The sequence below is a fragment of the Neophocaena asiaeorientalis genome, unplaced genomic scaffold (genome assembly GCF_003031525.2).
Source record: "Neophocaena asiaeorientalis asiaeorientalis breed wild unplaced genomic scaffold, Neophocaena_asiaeorientalis_V1.1 scaffold445, whole genome shotgun sequence".
In the NCBI taxonomy this organism is placed as follows: domain Eukaryota; kingdom Metazoa; phylum Chordata; class Mammalia; order Artiodactyla; family Phocoenidae; genus Neophocaena; species Neophocaena asiaeorientalis.
In genome coordinates this window covers 998072-1024851 of record NW_020172783.1, presented here as the reverse complement: position 1 = coordinate 1024851, position 26780 = coordinate 998072, and the positions used below count along the sequence as shown (strand labels likewise).

At 36.1% G+C, this 26780-nt stretch overlaps 1 protein-coding gene across 1 annotated transcript in view; it reads right to left on the bottom strand.

The window, feature by feature from the left end:
• The window catches only part of LOC112397418 (transmembrane protease serine 11A-like), a 29842-nt gene extending 3582 nt beyond the window's left edge, over window positions 1–26260 (bottom strand). Inside the window, exons 1-7 of the mRNA XM_024741613.1 lie at window positions 26185–26260; window positions 24151–24269; window positions 11967–12034; window positions 9856–10016; window positions 5381–5419; window positions 3307–3478; window positions 876–1135 (exon numbers count right to left, since the gene is read on the bottom strand). Of these exons, the coding sequence (XP_024597381.1) occupies window positions 876–1135; window positions 3307–3478; window positions 5381–5419; window positions 9856–10016; window positions 11967–12034; window positions 24151–24269; window positions 26185–26260 (895 nt within the window). The remainder of the gene's footprint in view (window positions 1–875; window positions 1136–3306; window positions 3479–5380; window positions 5420–9855; window positions 10017–11966; window positions 12035–24150; window positions 24270–26184) is intronic.
• Between the last annotated feature and the right edge of the window lie 520 nt (window positions 26261–26780).

Below are 26780 nucleotides of genomic sequence, written 5' to 3'. Positions count from 1 at the left end.
GGAGAGGCCACAGCAGTGAGAGGCCAGGGTACCGAAAAAAAAAAAAAAAAAAAAAATTCATGTCCAGTGCCGGGAAGGGTTGAAATGCATATTGTAGGTGACAGTGTAAATTCATAAATTTTTCATAAAACTAGTTGGCAAAAAGTTATAAAAAGTATAGTCTAACACAACACTGTAGATCAACTATACACCAATAAAAATTAATTAAATTAAAAAAAAACCCATAGGAAACAAACAAAAAGTATAGCCTATAAGTCCTATACATCCCTGAACTGTTTCTCAACTATTGTGGGAATGCTTAATGACATTTCTCAGAAAGTATTGATTTTTTTCAAAGAATCAGCTTTTTATTTCATTAATTTTCTCTATTTTTTGCTTTTGATAGAATTCATTTTCACTCTTACCTTCATTATTTCCTTCTTCCTGTTTATTTTAGGTTTATTTTGCTCTTCTAGTTTCTTGAAATGAGAATTTATGTTATTGAGACCTTTCTTGTTTTCTAATGTATGCATTTGCTATGTTTCCCTCTCTCTTTACTGTTTTAGATACATCCTTCATGTATTAATATTTTTTCATTTTCATTTTATTCTATGTATACTTACAATTTTCTTCAAGATTTTCTCTTTGACCTATGAATTATTTAGAAGTGTATTGCTTAATTTTTAAGCATTTAGAGATTTTCCTGTTATCTGTTACTGGTATCTAGCTTGATTCCATTATCATCAGAGAGCATACTATGTGTGATTTCCATTCTTTTACCCTAACTAATCCAACCAAACTGTGTGGAAAAGTCTGACAGAATAATATTGATGGACATTAAATCACACTGCCATAAGTATGGCTTAGTGCTCCATGATTCATTTTGGGATACCCACCACCATGAAAAAGTGCTCCAAATCCTGTGACATAGACAGTTGAATTTGGTTGGAAGGACACAGAGGCTTCTGGCAAACAAACTCTTCGGATCTCATCAGTGAAGGTGACGCTGGATGATAATTGCACAACAGCAATGTCGTATTCTTTTGCTGGGAAGTGATATCTCTCATGGACAATAATTCTTTCGATATTTCTTTTCATTAATGGAGGGTTGATTGTTGTTCCAAAGCTAACAGTCCATTGATGTGGATTTGATTTACTGGAAAGGATTAGAAATGAACAGAATATATGAACTGCATTACAATAATTGCATGCAGGCTAATAAAGGAGAAAATTCCACCCTAAAACACTTGGTTGTGATGATAGTTTTCTTTGACAATATAGTCTTTTGCTACTGTTTTGAAAGATAAAATGTATACAAATGGCATCTTTGAGCTGAAATTCAGTATAGAATTATTGAATTTTAGAACTGTAAAGCACATAAAATATTATTCATTTATTTCTTCAGCAAATATTTATTAAACATCTACATGTTGAACCTTATTTGAAGTGCCAGGGATAAAGTGGCAAACAAGATAGAAAGGTCCCTGCTAGTGGGTGTATTTGATTTCAGTGAAGGAAAAAGAGCAAAACAAATTAATGAATAGATAAATAATTTCCCACAGTGATAAGGTCTATGAATAAAATAGGGCAATGGAATAGAGTACAAGGGGGTAGTTAGATAAGTCTCTTGAGATCATGGCATTTGGGTTGAGACACGGTTGATGAGGAGTCAGCTGTGAGAAGGTGGAGTGACAAGTTTTCAGGCAAACATCTCAAGGGCTTAGACCAGACAGGCTGCAGTTCAGGACACAAGGGAATTATGGTGGGGGATGAGATCGGCGAGGTAGGCGGGGGCCAGATTTTAGAGTGTCTTATAGGTCATGAATAAAGTGCTTAGATTTTATTCAAGTGATATGGCAATTCACTGGATGATCTTAAGCCAAGCATAATGTAGTCTCATGTTAAAAAAAAAATCACATTGTTTCTTTCTAGAGAGTAGATTGTTAGAGGGCAAGAGTGAATGAGGCAAAGTTGTCATAAGTCCTTTGAGAGATGACCAAGTATGGGTGACTTCTAGCTTATGGGCTTGAGCAGCTGGTAGATCATGGCACATACAGGGACTGGGAAGGTCATCTAGTAATGAAAGGTCCTCTAGTAAAGGCTTTGTTTTATACTTAAGGAAAATAGGGCCTAGATGGTTTAAATTATATGCCTAGTATCACATGTCTGCTTGTCTCTCTCTGTTCTTTATAGGACACCATCTTCCACCAAAATGTATTATTAATAATGAGATTAATGTTCCTTAACTAATTAATTGAACTAACATCATCCAAGAGGGATAAGCAAAGAGACAGGTCCTGCTGATATAGACACTTGTTTCTCAACCTAATTATTTCTTTTTTTTTAAAAATTGAAGTATAGTTGATTTATAACATTGCAGGTATACAGCAAAGTGATTCATTTTATATATATATATATATATACATATATATATATATATTCTTTTTCAGATTCTTTTCCATTAGCGTTAATTACAAGATATTGATTATAGTTCCCTGTGCTATACATAGGTTCTTGTTGTTTATCTATTTTACATATAGTAGTGTGTATCTGTTAATACCAAATTCCTAGTTTATCCCTCCTCCCTTTCCCCTTTGGTAACCATAAGTTTGTTTTCTATGTCTGTGAGTCTATTTCTGTTTTGTAAATAAGTTCATTTGTATCTTTTTTTTAGATTCCACATGTTAGTGATATGATACTTGTCTTTCACTGTCTGACTTACTTCACTTAGTATGATAATCTCTAGGTCCATCCATGTTGCTGCATATGACATTATTTCATTCTTTTTTATGGTTGAGTAATAGTCCATTGTACATATATACCACATCTTCTTTATCCATTCACCTGTTGGTGGACATTTAGGTTGTTTCCATGTCTTGTCTACTGTAAATAGTGCTTCTATGAACATTGGGTTGCATGTATCTTTCTGAATAAAGTTTTCTCTGGATATATGCCCAGGAGTGGGATTGCTGGATCATATGGTAGCTCTACTTTTAGTTTTTTAAGGAATCTCCATACTGTTTTCCATAGTGGCTGCACCAATTTACATTCCCACCAACAGTGTAGGAGGGTTCCCTTTTCTCCACACTCTGTTCAGCCACAGTTTCTTTATTTAAAACCTTAAGGACCTGATACTAGGATAATGACTACTACCCCTACTGACTTTCCAAATAAGTGTAAGTGTAACACAATTTTAGAAAAGAAACTGAAAGAAGTTTTTCTCATTTTACCTCAGTAATATTTGGGGACATTGATTATTACTCAGAAGATGATAAAACTCAGAGGTTTTTTTTAAGCAGTAGTAGTAAGTTAACGTCAATCACTTACATCCTAAAGCAGTGCGCTGCGGTAACAAGCCACGTATTACTAATCAAAGTGGCCCCACATTGATGTATGTTATTATGCTGAAGGGAAGCTTGCCAAGGCCAGGAAGACTTGCCCGCAATCTCTCCGGATGTTATTCTGTTCACTATTAATGGAACAGCTCGTTTACCACAACCTGAAAGAGATGAGATCATTAGGTTGTAAGAAACATCTCTATAATCCCTGATACAGAGAAACTAGTAGAGTACTGCAGTGCAATATTTGCATGTCATTATATAAACATGTACAATATTAATATCCATCTTCTGTATTTCCTGATAGTTGATGTTTTGCTTACACCCTCCCTTTATAGATGTGGATATATATTGCCTACTAAAGCTATGTAAGGCTGTAAAGTGTTGACACACCAAAAAGTGTATGTCCTGAGGACCTGCAGTGTCAATTATCCAGATGTTCTGGGAGCTCCTACTAAGATTATTGTTTCCCAGTTTTAGATGTTCCCACCATGTTACTCTGACATGAAGCCTTCACCAAAAGAACTAGTCAGAGAAGTAATTGCTAATTCCTTGGAACTCCTACCCCCATACAGTTTTCTGAGTGACTAGTTCCTAAAGTGGGCACGGGTTAATGTATCATGACCAGTCTCTTACTCTTTGGGATGGAGGGTTCTATGTTTCCACATAAACATCACATTCACTATTGGTAGGAATAAATATGTACTTTATTATGTGCATCAGATCAGAGATTAGTTTGATGCTTAGGGTTCCTGCTAAGAATTAAGCCTGTTTAAAGCATGGTGCTCATAAAGAAAACATGGTAGGTTCAATTCTTGTTCCAACAAATTAGGTATCAAAAAGGAAATTCACTTTACTGGTACTGATTACACTCCTTCTGTGGCCAGTCATTTTAGAAATCCCCATCACTCTGCCATCGCTAGTTTAGACTACCGTTTTTCTCATCTGAAGGACTGCAATAGCTTCCCTGTTCATCTCCCTGCCTCCAGCTTTGCTCTTCCAGTCCATTCTCCACACTGAAAACTGAGTGACCTTTCTGATGTGTGTAAAACCCTTCAGTGACTTCTCATTGCCCTCCAAACAAAGTCGAAATGTTTCAGCATGGTTCTGGTCCTTGATCATTATTAATCACACCCCTTTCCCATGCCCACCCTATTCTATATTACAGCCACACTGACATTTTTCAGTGACAAGAAATGACCATGTTCTTGCTTTTCTGAAGACATTTTTACATTCTGCTCCCCCTGCCCGAGACACTCATTTCACTTGTCACTTGATTTTCCATCCTTCCTTTCACCTCAAGGATCACTTTCTGACCCCACAAGACCAGGTTAGCTGGCTCTGATTGACTCTCATAGCACTGTGCTCTGTCTCTGTCATAGCGTTTATCACACTGTTTTAATATTTCCTGATTTATTTATGTCTTCCCCTACCTTCAAACTCCTAACTTTAGAGGAGGAATCATGTCTTATTGACACTTGTATTCACTCTCTGGCACTTGGTAGATGTTAAAAAATTATTTATTGAATGAATGAATAAAATGTATAGTGTGTTTGCAAGACACAGATGAAAATGAAAGAACAACTTTCCTAAAATTCATCACTGCTATTATAAAATCTTTCAAAATTTAGGTCACAGTGATATAAAGTGAGTGAGTGGAGCTGCTGTCAACCATCAAGATGGGTATAATAAGTAAATTTTATAGGTCAGTCACAAATTATGGGGTCTATCTCTTTCCCATTTATCACTTTCTCATTTTATTTCTCAGTAGAAAGCATATTTCATAGCATTCAAAAAATTAGCAAGGCAAGTTTATTTATTCCAAACCAGAAATATATAATTTCTTTAAACTGCCCCCAAATTCCCACCATGTAAAATGTTTTTCTTGAACATTACAAAAAGATTGGTCTTAGGGAAAAAAAGTATTTTCATCTCTTACTCAATTGTTATTCTCTCCCAAAGAAAATGTGGGACATGGGTGGGAGATTATGAGGTAATATTTGAAGATATTATCCTCCCTGATATGGAAATTGAACTTGTTTTTATAAGCTAACTAGACTTACATGCTTGGACAGTTAGCTTCCCTGTCGATGAGCTCATTGCTGAAAAACAAAATAGAGCAAAGAATGATAATTTGATATTCTTCTGGTTGGTCTCAATGACCAGAAATTATCAGAGGATACTGACTGCATATGGATTCTAGAAACTTGAGCATATGGATCAGTCAGGAAAGTGGTTATCTGATATAACAGAATATGTGTACAGTTTTTGTAGAGGTTTATAGGCAACCGCTGATTAGGTGGGTAATACAAGCAGTAGGTAATTAAGGCACAAATATTGGATGATTAAAACCCACAAATCATTTGTATTAATACAGAACAGTGGTTTTCTAATGGTGCAGGATAAAGCTTCTTTGGATTTTATTTAAGGAAACAGAGAAAGAGGGGAAAGAGGGAGAAACTAGATGGGGTCTTCAGGTTGAAACCCAGGCTCAACCAGAACAGGTCTTCTTTTATCTCTTCTCTTTTTTTTTTTGTTACCGGTACGCGGGCCTCTTACTGCTGTGGACTCTCCCGTTACGGAGCACAGGTTCCAGACGCGCAGGCCCAGCGGCCATGGCTCACGGGCCCAGCCGCTCCGTGGCATGTGGGATCCTCCCGGACCGGGGCACGAACCCGTGTCCTCTGCATCGGCAGGCAGACTCAACCACTGCGCCACCAGGGAAGCCCTATCTCTTCTCTTTATTTAAGATTTCACATAAGCCTTTCTTTGGTCAAAGGGTTTGGGAATGGAAAAAAAAAAAAAAACTTTGAAAACTACCACATAAACTATATTTAAAATACTTCTAAAACACAGTTCCTAAATTATTAAAATTATTTTTTTCTGAGGTATAAACTACTGTATATTCTTATCAAACACCGGCTGGATATTGGTAAAGGCCAATTATTGGACAGAATCTAAGATTAAATTCTGTCACTTCCAACAAAGTTAGGAATCTGATAAAGGAAATACAAACATTTAAACTTAAGCTGATGGACAGTTGCATGAAAACTGTGATGTTTTTCAAAATAAAAGGGCTTAATGAGTAGAATGAGGGTAGATTGGTTTTACTTATTTCTACCAATGCCATGTTTCTCAGACTCATATTCTTTGTATCTAATTTCTCATTATACACAATAAGAATGTTTCTTTCTACTTACCTTCTATAAATTTCACTTGGGAAACTAGTGATAATGAACTCTACAAAGTGGGAGCTCTTGAGAATATCCAATTCAGGGATATCCTTAAAGGCATACCTAAATCATTATATGGTGAAGAATCAATTTCTCAGGTCAGATTCTCAGTACTTACTTATGAAAGGAACTCAATTTTCAGTCAAATATAGTTTTAAGGTAGTAAATTTCTTATTTTATGTTTTTAAATGTAGGCATACCTTGGAGATATTGTGGGTTCGGTTCCAGACCACTGCAATAAGGTGAATATTGCAATAAAGCAAGTCACAAAGTTTTTGATTTCCCAGTGCATATAAAAGTTTACTTTTACACTATACTGTAGTCCATTAAGTGTGCAATAGCATTACGTCTTGAAAAAACTATATATATATATATAATTTTAAAATACTTCATTGCTAAAACATGCTAAAAATTATCTGACACTACAGCGTTGCCACAAACCTTCAATTTATAAAAACACAACATCTCTGAAGTGCAATAAAGGGAAGTGAAATAAAAAGAGGTATTTTAATATGCCACATGTTAGTAATAAATTAAAATGGAAAATAGTATAATGTTAGACTTCTTCAGTTAAAACTTCTTGAGCTTAGTTTGAGCAAGATGCAAATCACCCCTTTCCAGGAATGATACCAGGCTGAGTGTAATAGTTGGGAGTGTAATTGAATTTTTAAGGAAAGAGAATGATTACGCCTGGAACTAAACTACCCATACACAAGTAACTAGCTGTTTCACATTTCCAGTTTTGACCAAATGCTTTTACTTTCCACGTCTAGAAGTGAAAAGAAACATTAACACCTTAGTTTTGAAAGTGACCCTCTAACACACTTCTGAGTTGGGAGTAATCATATTCAGGTCAGTACATGCTACAAGTAACATGATGATAACTGGAACCCACATCAACAACATGTAGGCGGTGAGCCGCTCTTCCACAGCCATGGTGTTTGCAATTCAAAGGAGCTGATTTTAATTTTGCTCTGACACATTACATCACGTGAAAGACCCACACCACACACTTATTTGTCAAGCCAAAACACAGATTCTTGACAAATTATGGATAAATCTTGGGCTGCAGGGTTGTTTCTAGACTTGGTCTAGAATTTCTGCAGTTCTCCATTCATTTGAAGTCCCCCAAATTAAGTTTTGCTGGAGAGCAATGTTTTTGTCTGTAAGAATTGCCTTGAGGATTCTACTGAGCTTTCTACTAAATGGGCCTTTCCTAAGTACTAGTAAACACTGCTCTTTTTATATTTGGAAATTTGGAAAACTTCAAAGTTATAGCTTTTTCTACAACCAGTTACTCACATTAATGCTTTCAGGTTTCCAACGCATCTGCACAATTTGCTAGCTTTCTAAGAGGTAATGGCCTATATGTTCCATATTCTATTTTCTTGTGTATCTTCATGGTATTTCTGTGACTTCAGGAATAACAAACATTATCATTGCAAGTTTATAGATGAGAAGATGGAGGCAAAGGCATGGGCCAATTACCTGGGTGTTCCTGCAGTGACTCAGTGGAGTTAGAATTAGGTAACTCTCAAATCAGGTTCTCCATCAGCACATCCTGCCCTTTAATCTACTATAGTCATTAAAATAAGCTGCAGGTCACAAACTGAACCTATAAGGAACAAAGAGCCCAGACAACTGATGACCATTTCATACTTCATTTCTGGTTTCAGATAGTTCAGGCTTTCAAGTTCCTGGCAGATTAACTGGTTGTTGGAAATTACATAGAACACATCATGTAATTTATCAGAGCTTCTACTATTTCACAACCTCGATTCATTTGTTTCCCCACAAGCAAGAAAACAAAGAAGGTGGATTAAGCCCTTGACAGGTTCTTCCCTCCTGGGTTGGGAGAGGTCCCCAGGTTTATTCCCTGACTAGCTGACTCTTTGTCTCATCAGCAAACTCCTGCCCATCCCATTCCTGCAGATTTTCACTTCCTGGTCAGGTTTCCTCTTAAAGGGTCAACCAGACCCTTGCAAGGGCAGGGCCTTCTGTTTCACATCTGATATTAATCACACTTACTCTGAATCTCTTCTGTGACTCATAAGTCTGGTGTCCCCTGGAATTTGTACGGGAAATCTGCAGTTGTCTTCCAGAAATAGATGCTTGTGGAAGCAGCTTAATGTACAGGGTTGAACAGGTTTCTGTCTAGCTGGTCTCCTCAGAGTCTTTAGTATGCTAATATAAGGGATGAATTTCCAAGAGGTGAATATCATAGACTGAATTTCTGAAATGCGTTTGACCACACCCTTTTTTCACAAGCCTCTCAAGAAATTAGTAATCTAGATTTGAATGTTTGCTCCTTTTTTAAAAATAGTTATTTATTTATTTTTGGCTGCACTGGGTCTTTGTTGCTGCACACGGGCTTTCTCTATTTGCAGCGAGTGGGGGTTACTCTTCGTTGTGGTGCACGGGCTTCTCATTGCAGTGGCTTCTCTTGCTGAACACGGGCTCTAGGTGCACGGGCTTCAGTAGTTGTGGCATGTGGGCTCAGTAGTTGTGGTGCACAGGCTTAGTTGCTCTGCGGCATGTGGGACCTTCCCGGATGAGGGCTCGAACCCATGTCCCTTGCATTGGCAGGGGGATTCTTAACCACTGCACCACCACGGAAGTCCCGAATGTTTGCTCCATTTAATTATTGGAGTCCTTAGCCTTTTTTGCCCCTCTTTCACATCTATAAAGGTGAATTTGCCTAATTCATAAGAATATAGAAATTAGATGCTGCATGTAAAGGATATAGAGAAGGGCCTTGATAAAGATTACTTCTCGTTCCTATGATTTCTTTTCTAGTTTAGTGATTTTTAAAGCATTACTTATAAGAAGGCTTTAGTGGCTCCAAAATTGATTTACCATTTTCTCAAATGCCCATAGGAAAAAATGTTAACATAAACTCCATAATTTCACTGTTTACAGAAACTATTCATATTTTTAAAAGGCAACAAATGAGTTTATGTTTTAGAAACAGAAAAACAGTTTTTGCTAAACACTTGGTATTTTCACCTGCTTAGTCATGGAGGAAGTGGCTGGCTCAGATTGACTATGTTAGTGGTAAAGGTTTGATTTTATTTCTGGTTGAGTGCCAGTCAATTACTACAGAAAAAATCACTTGACAACTAACTTCAGACATGCTTTCATCAGAGAATAATAAAACCTTTAAAAGTCACTTTTTTAACTTGAAATTTTTTCCATCTGAATTCTAGCCATTATTTGGAATAGAAATAATGGTAAATAAGTTTATGATTAGACAAAAAATGGACTTAATAGAGAACTTCACATCACATAGAAAGGTACCTACTTACCATTAACTTCAACTGACGAGGCATTTATTGACAAAGCTCTGGTGTTACTTATCTTCTTATATAACATGCTATGGATTTTCCTTTTTCTCACTGCCCTTGACTCGGCAGAGGGGAACTGGAACACCATAATGACATCTACTGTCACACCATCTTCCTCTGGACTGTGACACACAAAAGAAAGGTACTTGTTCAAAAAATACATCCAGTATTATCTAACTCTCTTTTCTGTATTGTCTTCTCCTGAATTATGCCTCAGTTGTTGAAAGTGTCAAGAACTAATCATCTCACATTGATAACTCATATATGTCACTTTCTGACTCAAGATCATTTCATATGTTCCCTCTTCAAGTTTTCATTATGTTCTGAGTGAATTTTCCCCATTAATTTGAAGGCTTGCTATAGCATTTGAGTTAGACTCAGACACCAAAATTTTATCATCAAAATTATAAACCCTGAGGATTGGAAAAAACTTTAATGGTGTCTTTGGCCAGTCCCTCGTATGATACCTTCATCAGCTCTACAGCTGCCATGATAAGTGGTCATCTAACCCCAGCACAGTAATTAAAAAGATTTACTTCTCTAAAGAGGGTATTTCTCTTTGGTCAGCTCTGATTTTAAGAGAGCTCTTCACTTGGAGTTGAAATATGTCTCCCTAAAGCTTACATTCCATAGGCTTAGGTCCATACATAAAACATCAGTTCCCTCTTCCACATAAAATATTTGAAGACAGTGATATTCTTGGTGTCTGAGTCTTCTCCAGATTACACATGTCCAGTTCCTTGAACTTTTTTCATATACACAAGTTCAAGCCCCTTCACTTGTGGGGTTGAATTTTTCCATACTCTTAAAGTAGGAAAACCAAACAATTAAAGGGCTTTAAGAAAAATGGAAACCTATGTGTTGATCTGTCATGTCTTTTATTTTTACATTTCAAAAGATCCAAGCTCTAAAAAGCACTGAAGCCCTATTTTCCTGAATTCTTCGATTTAAAAAAAGAGGGAATCATATCAGTTTAAAGGCATTTTATATATTGTGGTTCATTTAGGCTTTGGAATGTGAAGATATAAATAAACAGAATTTTATGTCAAATTGGTAAATATACAATCTAGTAATTTTCCCTCTTTTTAAATCAGAGGGAAAACATTGTTTACCAAGTGGGATTTCCCTGGACCCACACAAAAGCTTACAAAATGATAGTGGCTACAAATTCAAAGGAGTTCTTAAGACTATGATAATTTTGCTAGGATGCTATGGCAAGTCAGAATTTAAAAACAGAGGGCATGATATCTAGAAAGTTTCGGCAAATACATGCTTTTTATCTCCTAAATATTATAAAATTTATCCAATATATATTGTAAAATCCTTCTGGAGGTCACTAGTTACTCGATAAAGGTATAAGGAACTTGGGGTAAGTCTGCCAATAAAGCATTAGCCTATTGATGAGAAAACCGATTATTATTTCCTTCAAATAGATCTGTCTGACTATATTCATTTTCTTTAAGAAGATGAGTCACATAGGCCCATATGTTTGTTTCTGTTACGTATATGTTCTGCTTTGAGCTTTCCAAATAACACAATTGAAACCTCTGAGCAATTTCTGCAAATGACAGGAGTCTTCCCTCTCCACCACAACAAGCAGAAATTCATTAAAACAGGAACATCTTTTTGTTTGGGCATGGCTCCTCTAACTAGGGCTTCATTACAGGTAAGACTTATGATCCCATTTTGTAGTCAACTTTGCCTTCTTAATACTTTTGAAATGACATGTGTATTGAAAGAATACAGCTTGGTGCATTCAGTGACATGCTGCTGGGTTTTCCCAAAGCTATGGTTTTTGGTAGTCCCAGGCCTTATAATCAGTTGATGGGATTTGAATCCTGGTTCTGTCACTTGTGGAATTTTGAACATAACACTTAACCTCCCAGAGTCTTAGTTTTTGTGTTTACAAACTGGTGGTCGGCCCTGTATCTCGAGACTGTTGTCGAAATAATATTTATAAGAAATCCTAGCCAAAAGCCAAGCTCATAGAGGCAACAGTATATGAGGGTTCCTATCTCTTTTGCCCTTTGTCACTCCAGGATGTGAATCCACCTTTGCCCAAACATACATACGTCAGTTTGACTACTTGGTTCTTGATATAATGCTTGTTCAAGGCCGAATCTATAAATATATCATCCACCTGTTATTACAATAAGAGAGAAACTATGTGTTAATAAGATATTTTATAAGAAGAATATACCCCTGATTAAATGTTAAAGCGATAGAAAAATGTTTTAACATGAGTAATATCATGATTTAAACCAGTGGTTCTCAATTCCAACTGTGCAACAGAATCATTTGCAGAATTAAAAAAAAAAAATGACTTAAGATGCTGGGGCGCTGGGGCCCCTCTCCCAGAATTTTGGTTATAAATCATCTGGATGGAACCTAGGCATTTGTATTTGTAAAAATCTCCCCAGGTGACTCTAATGTGCTGACATAGGTATCTGGGGTAAAGGTTATCTTCCTAAAACTCCACAGAAGGTGAAGCAGAAAGTTGCAGAGCAGAGATGGGACATGGAGGGAGGCCTTGAGAAGTTGTGGAGAGAACCGTGGCTCAGTGCTGGGTTTGAAGCCTGCTTATCCTGCTGCTCTTGAACTGGGTGACCTTGGAAAAGTTGCTGAACCAAGCTGAGCCTCAGTATCCTAACCTCTAAAGCAAAGATATTGCTATGCTACTCATAGGGTTGTAAGGATTAAACACATATAAAATGCTGGGTATATTTTGGTAGTAGACTGCCGGTGGATCAGGTTAGCCCCCATTCTGGCATCACAGGTCTCAGATTTCTCTGCAGGTCTTTGGCTGTAAGTACAGGGAAGAGGCACTAGAGATTTAGGAAAGAGCTAACAATTTTCTAATTGTTGTTGATTCTGAGCCCTAGGGTAGGTCAGGAAGGAAGAAAGAGTAAGGTGGTTTTACAGGTTTAGGTCAAAGTTGTGTTCCTCAGTTTATGTCAACAGGGGAGGAGAACAAAAACTACTGTTTGGGGTCCATTTGCACAGAATTTTAATTGCCTGCCAAGACATTATGATGCTGTGACTTATCACACCTAGATTTTTGCTTGCAGTATCCCCCAGTGACCACCTGGTGGCAACAGTGTCATCTGAATGCAGGCACTGCATTTCATATTTGATAGTAGATGAGCCAAATGTGCTCATCTATTTAGGACAAAAATTATGTCCTAAATCCTTAAGAAAGAGACAAGAAAACCACCTCTCATTTTGAAAAACCCAAAGAATGGAAATAAAAAAGAAGACTCTTTCAGAGATCAAGGAACAAGTTGTGACTTCCTTAGTAGTATCAGGCATTCGTAAAAAGCTTAATTGGGAAACAAAATATATATCCCCCTTACTCCTTATAATAACTGTATGAAATAAGAATTATTTTGATTCTTATTTCATTTGAAGAGGAAACTGACACTCGGAGACATCATGTGAATTTCCCTAGCATCATGTGGATTAGTAAACTGGGACTTAAATCTAGGTCTTCTGTCTCTAGGTCCATCTCTTATCAATCACACAACCTCCTTGTTAAATGTGATGTACATTTTACTTCAATTTCTTTCATAGAACATACAACAATAAGTTATAACATAAACAGTCGATTGACTTAAAGTATAAAACTTTTAAACATATATTTGGTAATATATTTTTAAACTTTAGATCAAAGACAGTATTTAGAAAATAGAGAAATTGCTTGTATCCAGAATATACACTTACTTGTACTTAAATAAGAGAAGCTTAAATGGGCTGAAGAAATGTGGGGTTTATATGTTAGAAATGAAATTATTTTGTAAGATATGTTTTTGCAAGACCACTAATTGTTTTAATCATTTCTCTTCCGACATACACAGCCAGTCCTGTTACTCAGTATCTGGGGGAAATCCAAAAGAAAAGAAAAGCCTAACCAAAACAAAGGGGAGAAAAATGACCAGTATTAAAAGGAAAAAAAAGTAAATAGTGTTTGGGTATCTAAAGAAGTTTGGTTTGTAATTATCCTCTGAAATTCTACCCACAATAGATCCCTTGGCTGTTTGTGACTTGTTGGTGAAGGTACTGGATTAAGTTTTTGACTCTGGATGGCATCATTCATCTGGCAAAATACCTGCTGAGAAGAATATCTAGCCCCAGCATCCATTCCATCTTTGAATAGTTCAGGTGTCTGGGAAGATAGGAGCTTAAAGAATAACATAAGAAGAATCTAGGTAGAAGTAACTTTGGTAATCACAGAAATATAGAAGTCTCTTCTCTATAATTCAAATTCCAGGACCGTGTCCCTATAAAGCCTCATTGGTTGGGTCTGGGGTGAAGCTCAGGATCTTTATGTTATCCTAAAAAATGCTGGGGCACAGAGACTAGCTAACAGGGTTCCTACACTAAAGGAATTTGAAACAGGGAAATCAGAGAAAACATGAACGTAAACTTTATTGCTGAATGGAGTTTATGTAAGAACTAGCTTTCTAGAGACCCCACCCAAAAATGTTTCCCTGGCAGATTAAGGCCTATTTCATCAGAAACATTCTGCCAGCACTTTGGCATTCTAATTCTAAATTCTCAGAAGTTTCAAAGGACACTTTTAAAGCTGTGTGCCAGCTTGTTCTAAGTTTATTATTTACATATCTTAATAGAGTTAGTGATTTATAAATCTATCTTGCTCCCATTTGGAGCCATTTGTAGAGTTTTGTAGTTGGAGTTAGTCCCTCATATTGAACAAAAGACCTTTTTTCAAGGTAGTACCTCTTTATATTTGATGATTTTGAAATGCTGGAAGTTGCACTAAGTTCTAAGAGGGCAACTGCAGGTTAGTTGGGTGTTTAATGGAAGAGTTAGGGAGAGGCCTTCAATTCAAACAAACAGACGGGCCCAGCAATTTAGCTCTCATTCCCAGACTACCTTTGTTCACACATGTAGCCCGCCTTTCAGTTTAGATGCTTCCCAGCTTGCTCCTCTCACAGCAGTCTTTGTACTCACATAGGGGTGTTTCAGAGCTGAGACCACTAACTACAGAGAGATATGCCACTGAAGACTGGCCAATGGAATATGAAGGCAGTTTCTACCAACATCTTACCAGATGAGTGCCTGATAACTAAAAGTTTAGAGCCAAAACATGCCAAGAAAAAAATTCAGATCCTGTTGCTTTCTCCTAGTTATAATAAGAGTGGCACACAAAGGATGGTATAAGAGATGCTTTTAAAAAACACACCTTTAACCTTAAATAAGGTTTAATTGAAGTTGCTTTACTCCAGGGCTGAACTCAAGGTAGAAATAGAGATTAGAGCACAATTGCATTTGAGTCTCTGGTCACAGAGTCATATGTTCAAGGGCCTCACCATCTGTCATTCATCCCCACACCCACAACCCCCATCAACACCACCATTACCTTTCATGCTTGGTAGTGCTGTTTTCAGGCATGTCCTGTTTCCCTCTGTACTTGCCCTTCTCAGGCTATTCCTTTGGTCTGTAGTCCCCTCTCTGATTCTGCTGGCTCTGCTTTTCTGAATCACAACTCTCCTTCACAGTCTATTTCAGATAAGACCTACTTTGGGTTTATTCCTTGAACCTCAGAGTAATCTTTCCTCTTCCTGTCCTAATTGTTCTTATTCCTCTTATATCTTCTACTCCTTAATATAGTTATTTATGAAAATATATTATCTCCTCTACTAAACTGCAAACCTTTTATGGATAGGGACAATCATTCTTCTTTTCATACTCTACAATATGTAAGAATTCAGCATGCTTTTTTGAATGAATTAATAAAAGGAAGTGAAAATTTATTTATCAGAAAGCCTTGCATTTATCAGGAAGATTTTATTAGTGATTTTAATGAGATTTACATCAGATTGAGATCAGTGCTTCTAGAGAAAAAAGAAAACTGCACATGAAGTATTTGAGGGAAATTTTTTCTCCTTGTTGACATTTTCAGTAATTTGATTCCTATGGATTAAGAGCTCCTACCCATTGATATGTACAAGCAACATGTAATTGTTACCCCTCTCCAAAGGCAGCCTATATTCTTTGCCCTCTAAAAATAAAGACCATAATCTTGATAGTTCTTATTGCAATCCTTTAAAGTTGTTATTCTATCTATTTAAAATCCAGATTTTTGGCAAAACCCAAGATTTAAGAAGTCAGCTGTGAATCATTATCCTAAGCCTATGTAGAATATGGCCAACCTGAGCACTGATGGTGCTCACAGGATTTTGAGGCTTATTGGTCTTTTGATCTCTTTACCCCTCAAGGAACTAGAAAAAGAACAAACTAAGACCAAGGCTAGCAGAAGGAAAGAGATAACAAAGATAAGAAAAGAAATAAATGAAATAAAGATCAGAAAAACAATAGAAAAGATCAACAAAACTAAGAGCTGTGTTTTTGAAAAGATTAACAAAATTGACAAAACTTTAGTGAGACTATCTAAAAGAAAAAAGAGGACTCAAACAGAATCAGAAATGCAAGAGTAGACATTATAACACAAAAATACAAGGGATCATAAGAAACTACTATGAACAATTATAAACCAACAAATTGGATAATCTAGAAGAAATGGATAAATTCCTAGAAAAATACAACCTACCAAGACTGAAACATGAAGAAACAGAAAATCTGAGACCAATAATGAATAAGGAGATTAAATCAGTAATCAAAACCCTCCTCAAAAGGAAAAGCCCAGGACCAGATGGTTTCACTGGTGAATGTTACCAAACAGTTAAATAAGAATTAATGCCAGTCCTTCTCAAACTCTTCCAAAACAATCAAAGAAGAAGGAACACACCCAAACTTATTTTGTGAGGCCAACATTACCTTTATACCAAAGCCAGATAAGGACACTACAAGAAAATAAAACTTCAGACCAATATTCCTGAAGCAAAAATTCTCAACAGTGTATTAGCAAACTAAATTCAACAGCACATTAAAAGGATCATATACCATGATCAAGTGAGATTTATCTCTGGGATGCAAGGATGGTTCAACATATGCAAATCAATAAATGTGACACAACACATCAATAGGATGAAAGCTAAAAATCATATGACCATCTCAATAGATGCAGAAAAAGCATTTGACAGAATACAAGGTTCTTTTATGATAAAAACACTCAACAAATCACGTGTAGAAGGAACATACCTCAGCATAATAAACTCCATATATGACAAATGCACAGCTTACACCAAAACTCAACAGTAAAAGATTGAAATCTTTCCCTCTAAGATCAGGAACAAGATAAGAAGGGTGCCCACTCTCACCACTCCTATTCACCATGTTACTGGGAGTTCTAGCTAGAGCAATCAGGCAAGAAAAAGAATAAAAGGCATTAAAATCAGACAGGAAGAAGTAAAATTGCCTTTATTTGCAGATGATATAATTTTATATATAGAAAATCTTAAATATGCCACCAAAACACTGTTAGAACTGACCAATGAATTCAGTAAAGTTGCATACATATCAAGAGAAATCAAACATATAGAATCAACATTCATAGTGTATAGAAATTAGTTGTGTTTCTATACAATAACAACAATATATCTGAAGAAGAAATAAAACAACGTGATTCATAATAGCATCAAAAACAATAAAATACTTTGGGATAAATTTAGCTAAGGAGGTGAAAGATCTTAACAATGAAACTTCAAGACTTTGGTGAAAGGAGCCCTCGTGCACGGTTGGTGGGAATGTAAATTGGCATAGCCACTGTGAAGAAAGCATGGGGGGGCTCCTCAAAAAACTAAAACTACCATCTGAGCCAGCAATCCCACTTCTGGGTATAGATCCAAAGGAAATTAAAACAGGATCTCAAGAGAGATATCTGCACTCTCATGTTCATCACAGTATTATCCACAATAGGCAAGATACGGAAACAACCTAAGTGTCTGTCAAAAAATAAATGGATAAAGAATATGTATATACATATATATACAGTTGACCCTTGAACAATGTCGTGGTTAGAGGTGCTGCCCCCTGTGCTGTTGAAAATCCCCATATAGCATAACATCCCTCTGTATCCACAGTTCCCATATGGTTCTCTGTATTCATGGTTCTGCATCTGTGGATTCAACCAACCATGGGTCAAATCATATAATCCTACAGTATTTACTAATGAAAAAAAAATCTGCATATAAGTGGACCCTTGCAATTCAAGCCCATAGTGTTCAAAGGTCAGCTGTATATTCCTCAGCCAGGAGAAAGAATGAAATTCTGCCAACATGGATGGATTTTGAGGGCATTACACTAACTGAAATAAGTCAGACAAAGATAAATACTTTATTCCAGTTTTATGTGGAATCTAAAAAGCAGAATTCATAGAAACAGATAGTAGAATGGTACTTACTAAGGCTAGGGGATGGGAAAAATGGAGAAATATTGATCAAAGAGTACAAACTTCTGGTTACAAATTAATAAGTTATGGTATCCCATGTACATTGTAATGATCATACTTAATGACACCGTGTTATATACTTGAAAGTTGCTAAGAGAGTAGATCTTGTGTTCTCACCACACACAAAAAATGGTAATTATGTGACATGATGGAGGTGTTATAGTGATAATCATTTTGCAACATAAATGTATCATATCATCACATTTTACACCTTAAAATTACACAATGTTATATGTCAATTATATTTTAATAAAGCTGAAAAAATTGATACAAGGAAATGAAGAAACTAAGAATAAGACATCTTTATATAATTAGTAATGTAATCCCAATGTGTTGGCTAAGTAAAAGTGGTCTGACAGAGCATATAAATTTATAATCTTTATGGATTTAAAAATTAAATGGGAGAAAAATTGATGTAGAACTGAACTTCCTATTATAGCTTAGTCCCTTCCTGATAAATAGAATAATTTAGTGGAGATGGCACCTGTTGGAGTTAACCTATATGGCTTCAAATCTCCCCTCCTTGATTTACCAACTGTGGACCTTATCTTCAGAGGCTTAGTTCTCTTATCTATCTATAAAGTGTGAATAACAATGCCTCCTTTGCAGTGTTATATTGAAGATTAGACATGAAATATACAACAGTTAGCTTTTTCTTTCAGTATTCAAATTTAACACATTGAAGGCAGAGGTTGTGATACACATTTTCCTCTTTTAGTCATACCTAATCTTCAGTTATGAAGTGAATGTGAGTTTGAGCTCCCAAGTAAGAACTCAGTCACATTCTACACCCAATTTTTCTAACCTCTGAACACAAAGGTTTTTTTTTTTTGTTTTTTTAAATAATTGCTGCTTACTTTCTTTTCTAAGCTTTCAAATAAGCTTTCAAATTCATTTCTTCTCTGAGCATAGGACCATAGGCCTACACCAGGCATTGGGCCTCTTACTTCTCTTACATTATGCAACTCCAAACTTTAGGTAGTCTAATACCTTTGCTAAGTTGTTTACCTTGACCCAGTTGCCTTTTCTCAAGAGAAGAGCTTCCTGCTTCAGAGAGCCAAGTCTCTCATTGGTGTCTTCAAGTTCCTTTAGAGAGTGTTCCTAAACTACATTATCTCCTTACATCACTTCTGTTTCCAAGTTCTTTGTCTCTACAACTCTAGACACATAGTCCAAAGGATAGTTTGAGGATCATTTCAGGCACTGTTTCTGGTGTTCCTGGGCACAAAGAAGATAAAATTTAGGACTGCTTTGGGCACAGGAGAAGTGAGTTTTTTTGGAGACAACACTAAGAAAATTCCTAACTGATGCCATTGTTAATTCAGATGGTGGTCACTGGCACATGCTAATACTATACAGTATTCAATGACCATTGAACCATGTGGGGGGTTGGGTCAGAAATCTGCATATAACTTCATAGTTGGCCCCCTGTATCCCTGGTTCTGCATCTGTAAATTCAACCAACCACCAATCATGTAGTACTGTAGCACATATTTATTTATTTATTTATAGCACGTATTTATTGAAAAGACTGCATGTAAGTGAACCTGCACCGTTCAAACCCATGTTGTTCAAGGGTCAACTGTAACTGAAAGAGAATAATGTACCAGGTATAATTACTTGATTTCTGGTGTTTTGTGGGATGGTAGATGGGAAGTAAAATCACACAGATGATTCTTATGGATGACGAAAATGTATTAAGAAAATGTAACCTAAAACCCTAACTATATCATTTACTAGCTGAATGATCTTGGGTAAATTAACTTTTGTGTACCTTGATTTTTCAATTTGTAAAATTGTGATAATAATTATACTTACCTAATAAGTTTGTTTTTGAGGATTAACTAAAATAATACAGATACAGTGCTTAATGTGCTAAGCTAATTGAGTGCTTGGCATTCAGTGTATGTTAACTAGTGTTATTGCTATAGTGTTACAAGTTTTTAACTTTCACATTTGTAATGATCCTATACTTTAAAAATATTTCTGAAATATATTTCTTCAAATGAAGTGCTCGCTCAGTCAGTGATCCTACTCAAACTTATAATAATAGTAAAAATGACCTACCTATTTAGGAATATCATGGTGTCTGGTTACTGGAGTATTCTCTGAAGAATGTTATGAAAGATGAGATATGTCTGTGCTGCTATCTCAAGGAACTTGAATGGGTTTTAGCAGTATCTGAACGTGAACTCATTTTATATTTGCATCTCCATTTCCATTCAAATCAGTGAATCCCCAATTATGAGGAAGAACAGGATCTACAACCTGTATTTCTTGGCTGTCTAATTAGCACACACATAGGTCAGAGAGAAGAATCTGGTTTCACTCATTGGGATTTAGCAACAATAAAAAGGAGTGGCTCAGGATGAGGCATGAACACTTCCTGTAATTCTCCTGAAGGTAAATTGGTGGGGATTGGAGGGAAAGGGACATTGTCTCACTTAAACAGGGCTAAAATAATACACAGCCTTTCCTGACCACGTGAACCCTAGTTGATCTTCCTTTTCTTTGAAGTTCTTCTGCACTTATAGTCCTCAACATACAGTTTAGTCCTTAACCATATCATGTCATGCTGTTCAGTTTCATGTGTGTTACTATCATCTCTCCAAGGAGATGGGAAGCAGTTTGAAGAGATGAGGATCATCGTTTTTTTTCTGTAAGACTCAGGGTCTAAGAAGTGTCATAAGCTGAATAATCATACCATATATTGGTGAGACAGATTGTTTAGTTAGTTACATTGGGAAAACTGGATCACTACCTGGGTTCCTACTTAATATCACATTCAAAGGTGGACTTCAGATGCATTAAAAACCTTCTGTAGAAGGTAGAAGTTTAATAGTTTAATAGAAGAAAATACAGTAAAATAATTTTATAACTTAAAAGAGGAAATAAGTTTTAAAAAAAATCTTTAAAAACACAACCATAAGGCTGAGAAAACTGATAAATATGATTACTTAAAAATTATGGATTTTTGTTTTATGAAGGGCAATATGGTCCAAATTAATAAAAGATGGAATGGATAAGTGCAATGTTTACTACCAACAAACTGTTCCTATCTAGAAATCATAAAAGTCAGAGCAGAAATAAATGAAATAGAGATGAAGAAAACAGAAAAGATCAATGAAACTAAAAACTAGTTCTTTGAAAAGATAAACAAAATTGATAAACCTTCAGCTAGACTCATCAAGAAAAAGAGGGAGAGGGCTCAAATCGATAAAATTAGAACTGGAAAAGGAGAAAGTTATTATACAATGGACACCACAGAAATACAAAAGATCTTAAGAGACTACTACAAGCAACTATATACCGATAAAATAAACACCTAGAAAAAATGGACAAATTCTTAGAAAGGTACAATCTCCCAAGACTGAACCAGGAAGAAATAGAACATATGAACAGACCAATCACCAGTACTGAAATTGAAACTGATTAAAAAACTTCCAGCAAACAAAAGTCCAGGACTAGATGGCTTCACAGGCAAATTCTATCAAACATTTATAGAAGAGTTAACACCTATCCTTCTGAAACTCTTCCAAAAAAATTGCAGAGGAAGGAACACTCCCAAAGTCATTCTGTGAGGCCAGCATCACCCTGATACCAAAACCAGACAAAGATACCACAAAAAAAGAAAATTACAGGTCAATATCACTGATGAATATAGATGCAAAGATCCTCAACAAAATACTAGCAAACCGAATCCAACAATACATTGAAGGAGTCATACCCCAGGATCAAGTGGGATTTTTCCCAGGGATGCAAGAATTTTTCAGTATCTGCAAATCAGTCAGTGTGATACACCACATTAACAAACTGAAGAATAAAAACCATATGATCATCTCAATAGATGCAGAAAAAGCTTTTGACAAAATCCAACGCTGATTTATGTTACAAACCCTCCAGAAAGTGGGCATTGAGGGAACCTGCTTTAACATAATGAAGGCCATATATGAAGAGGTGCAGCCTTTGGGAGGTGACTAGGTCATGAATGGGATTAGTACTTTAGAAAAGAGACCCTAGAGAGCTCTTTAGCTCCCTGCTCTGCACCATGTAAGGATACACCAAGAAGTCTGAAGTCTGCAACAAGAAAGAGGGTTCTTGCCAGAACCTGACCATGTTAGTGTCATGGTTTCAGACTTCCAGCCTCCATTACTATGAGAAATAAATTTCTGTTGTTTATAAGCCACTCAAACTATGGTACATTTTTATAGCAGCCCAAACTAACTAAAACAAGGGATTTATAACACAGAATAAATCAAAACCATGTGCTCTGCACAAAACAAGAAAATGCATTTTTGCAAGAATGAATACTAATAAAAGAATACATGTGAAATACAGTATGGTTGTCTGCAGGGGGAGGAGAATGAGAGTGTGGTATGAAAATAAAAGAGAAGAAATAAATAATGACAACTAGAGAAAGGCCTTGTAGGTCTTTATGATGATAATGTTTCATCACGTAACTCAGCCTTTGTACCTGAGGTTCTTTCACACCTAAAAACGTGTGCTTTAGTGAAGCTTCAAAGTTCACCTTCAAACACATACCTCTATAAGTGAATTCTTTCACTTTTTTTAAAAAGACCTACTTCATTCCTGTCCATTTACTTCAGTAGAAACAATGTCTTAGTTAGCCTAAAACAATGCCAACAATATTGGCTGTAAAACATAAAGAAAACAAATTTTAAACTTTCCTGTTAAATTATAAATATTTTTTCAACATTCAAAGAAATTGTATATCTTTTTAACTAAGATTAATTTTTAAATTAATAAATAATTATTAATATTTTTACATTGAGGAGGTTATGTGGAGTCACTCAGGGTCAGAGGAATAAAAGGTACTAGGGTATGTATCCAAGTTTTTTCTGGCATTCCTCAAGAAATGATCACAAATGCTATTTTCTAAGGTGCTCTGAATATAAAAGAATGGAGGATATATATCAATCTATAAATGTAATTATTGATCTGGGGGGATGAGACTGCAAAATAAAAAAAATTGCATAATTTAATGAGAATTGAAAATATAGATTAAAAACTCCATTTGTGATGTGGCTGTGAATATGTTGCAACTGGGTATGCATGTGGACAAAGATCAAATAGTGGCATGAAAAAATGAAAATGGTTTGAGAAAGAAAGGAAATGTTTTGAGTAAAAAATGATTCTTTGACTAAAACAAACCAACACCTGACATTTCCACCCTTTTAAGATAATTTTATGCTCTGTGCTTCTTTGTCAAGGCAGTTAACTTGACCTTAGTTTTTGAGTGAGGGTTCACACACATCGTGAGCAGAGCTGTCATGCAACTGAGTTTACTTTTTAGGGGAGGTGGGGGTGGGGACAGTCTTGTATTTCAGTTTTAACAAAATCGTTAGCAGTTCATTTGAATATTGCACAATAGGTCTGGGTATTTTATCTTAATTAGTGTGTTTTTGAGATAAAATGAACATTTATAATCCTCTTTCCTTTTTTCATGTATTTAAAAAATATTTTAAGTCTTAAAATGTGGTCTAACAAAAAAAGCATGTGGTTTTACAAATAACCACTTCTGGTATGTTTAAGCTTTTCAATTGGGTAGTATCGTGGTGGAATGGGGGAGCGAAGGGCTGGGATACCTTGGCTTCCGTTCTCTCACTTTTAAATGAGGTGGTTTAAAAAGTGGTTTATCAGAATCACCAATCTGCTAGAATGCAGATTCCCTTACTCCCCTCTCGCTACGCACCCACCCCATCAGACACTGATTCAGAAGATCTGGAGTGGGACCTGGGAATCTGCAAGATGATTCTGATGCAAATTGTCTGAAAATCATGTTTTAAGAAATAGTGGGGAAAATGATTCACAAAATCCCTTCCTCCTGCAATATTTTATGATAGAAACAATTTTATCTGACTTACCAAGTTTTCACTCATCTCCTGTAAGTCCTTAAGCTGGTATGGGCTGCTCTGTCCAGAATTACTTTTGACTCGTAGATCTGAAATTTTAAAGATGCCATGATAATACTCCATTTTCTGGCCTGTGATGAAAAGAAAAAGTAGGAAATTAAGTGGTTTGAGGGTAGATTTTGGGATCTAAGGCCCAACTATAATGGGGCTAATATGAAGTCTTGAATATATCTCTGAGACTTTAGTTTAATAATAAATATAATAAAGATAATGACTAATGTTATATGTTAATAGTAGCTGGTATTTATTCAGTGCCTACTATGTGCCAAGCTCTGTTCTGGGCACTTTATATGTATTAATTCATTTGACTCTCACTAAGCTCTCTAAGACTGGCATCACCTTCATTTTACAGATGAAGAAAGTGAGGCAGGAGGCATTAAGTAACTTGCTCTGTGCTATACAGCTAGTTAGTGGCCTCTCCAAGTTTAAACCCAGACAAGTGTGGCTCTAGAGCTGGAATATTTAATTACTGTATTGCTTCTTGCTGCGGTGAAATGTATACCACCTTGTACTCTACTGGAAGTAGAGGTAAATAAGTGTTCTTGTAAATTTTGGTTTTTAATGGAAGAGCCAGGCACACTAAGAAAGGTGTGAAAAGAAAGGCAGGGAAAAAACTGCCTGAGGTGGGAGGTGAGAACAGTGTGTAAAAGGGATGAATCATTCAGATTTCTGCTCGTCTCTCAGGAAAGGTTATAAAAAACAGAGCAGTGGAGGAGTGAGGTAATCTTAGGAGTATGGCCCTTGTGGGGCAAGAAATCTACAAAGAGTTAAAGATAGAAAATGGAGCAACCACAGAAGCATATCTCTCCTTGGGAAGCTGTGGATCTAGGAAAGAAAGAGGACCTCAGGATGGTCTGTCTCCTAGGGACATCTCTGGACTCTGTACTGCTTTTTTGGTCCCCCGATTACTAATCTATATAGTCCATTTGTAATTGAACCCTCTACTCATAGAAAAGGGGCTTCTATACATTAAATTAGCTGACCTGAGAATCTTTTGCCATTGGTGTAAACTACAGATGGGGTAGTTATATGGGCCCAAGAACTATGTTCTTAAGCCCTTTAAAGCTCCTAAAAGAATCTCGACTCCCCCATCAAGTCTGAGGAAAGAGACAACAGATAAGTCCATTCAAGTAAGTCCCCTGAACTAGTTGTCTTATCACATACATCTGTGTGAGATTGACATTGTGGGCATTTGTCAAAAATGTAAATGGTTTACACTCTGCAGAGTGATGCAATATAAAAAGAGAATTCTGCAATGAATTTTTGTGGGATTATAAATATATCAGGCAATAGAAAAATAATCTCTCGATATTGTTTTGGAAAGAGTAAAATTTTTTCTCTAAAAATAAGTGATAGGGGCTTCCCTGGTGGTGCAGTGGTTGAGAGTCTGCCTGCCGATGCAGGGGACACGGGTTCGTGCCCCGGTCCGGGAAGATCCCACATGTGTCCCCAAAAAAAAAAAAAAAAAAAAAAAAAGTAATAATACTGTATCATATTTATACTTTACCAATAATTTTAAAATTCATTATTTCATTGGACACGTGCTTTTCTTTTTCCCTAGAAATGTTAGTGGGCAGAAAATGCTGAGTAAAAGAGCCAATTTTAATAACTAATTCATCATAATTTTTCACTTGCATATACATGAATGATTAGAGTTTATTGTGATTACTAGTAAATTTTAGACAATTACTGTTTTGGTCTTTTGTATAGATTCTGAAAAGAATACTAGACTGTGAGCTCCAAGGAGATGGGAAATTTATCTGCTTTGCTTAATGCTGTTTCTTGAGTGTCCTGAAAAGTACTTGGACATACTAAACATTCAGTAGTTTTTTGTTGATGAAATGACTGAATAAATTAAAAAATTCAAAATGTGGACATTTACTAGTGAAAGTACATTATTTTTGGATGGAAATAAATTTACATTATTCAAATGAAGCTTTACAGAAAACTGAAATCAAACTGAGCAAAATCCATAATTTTACCTACCAGAGACTAAGAAGTAAGCCAGAAGACCAGTGGCCACAGTTACCACTGTCAGTAATAACACAATAAGGGCAATCATCCATGGTTTCAAACCTCTGCTTTGGGTGCCAAATCCTACCGATCTGCAAAAAGGAAAACTCACCAGTTACTCTCATGTTGTAATGGTTACAGGTTTTCTGCTTCTTCTTGGATAAGTGCATGTTGCTTTAGCCCACCTTTCCCAGCAAGAAGACATTTGTCTTCAATTTTGGTCAAGGTCATCTCGGCATGAAGGGAGGTATTAAAAAGATCAGTATCTGGGAATCCATGCTATTGCTCCTGGTTTCTATTTCTAGAGGCACTGGGTGGATCTCTGTGGTGGCCATTCCTGACTTCTCTTAGCAGTGTGGTCCAAAGTAGCACATATGCTTGAAAAAAAACCATTCCTTCTTTCTCCAACAATTTCTTTAAAAAAAAAAATCTCTTTTATCCTTTTAAAGTTTACAAAGTGATTTCAAATATATTGTCTCATTTATTCTTTATCTTTCATTTTTAACTATTATGAAATTTTTCAGCCACAGAAATTTAGAAAGAATGGTATAGTAGAACACCTCTATATT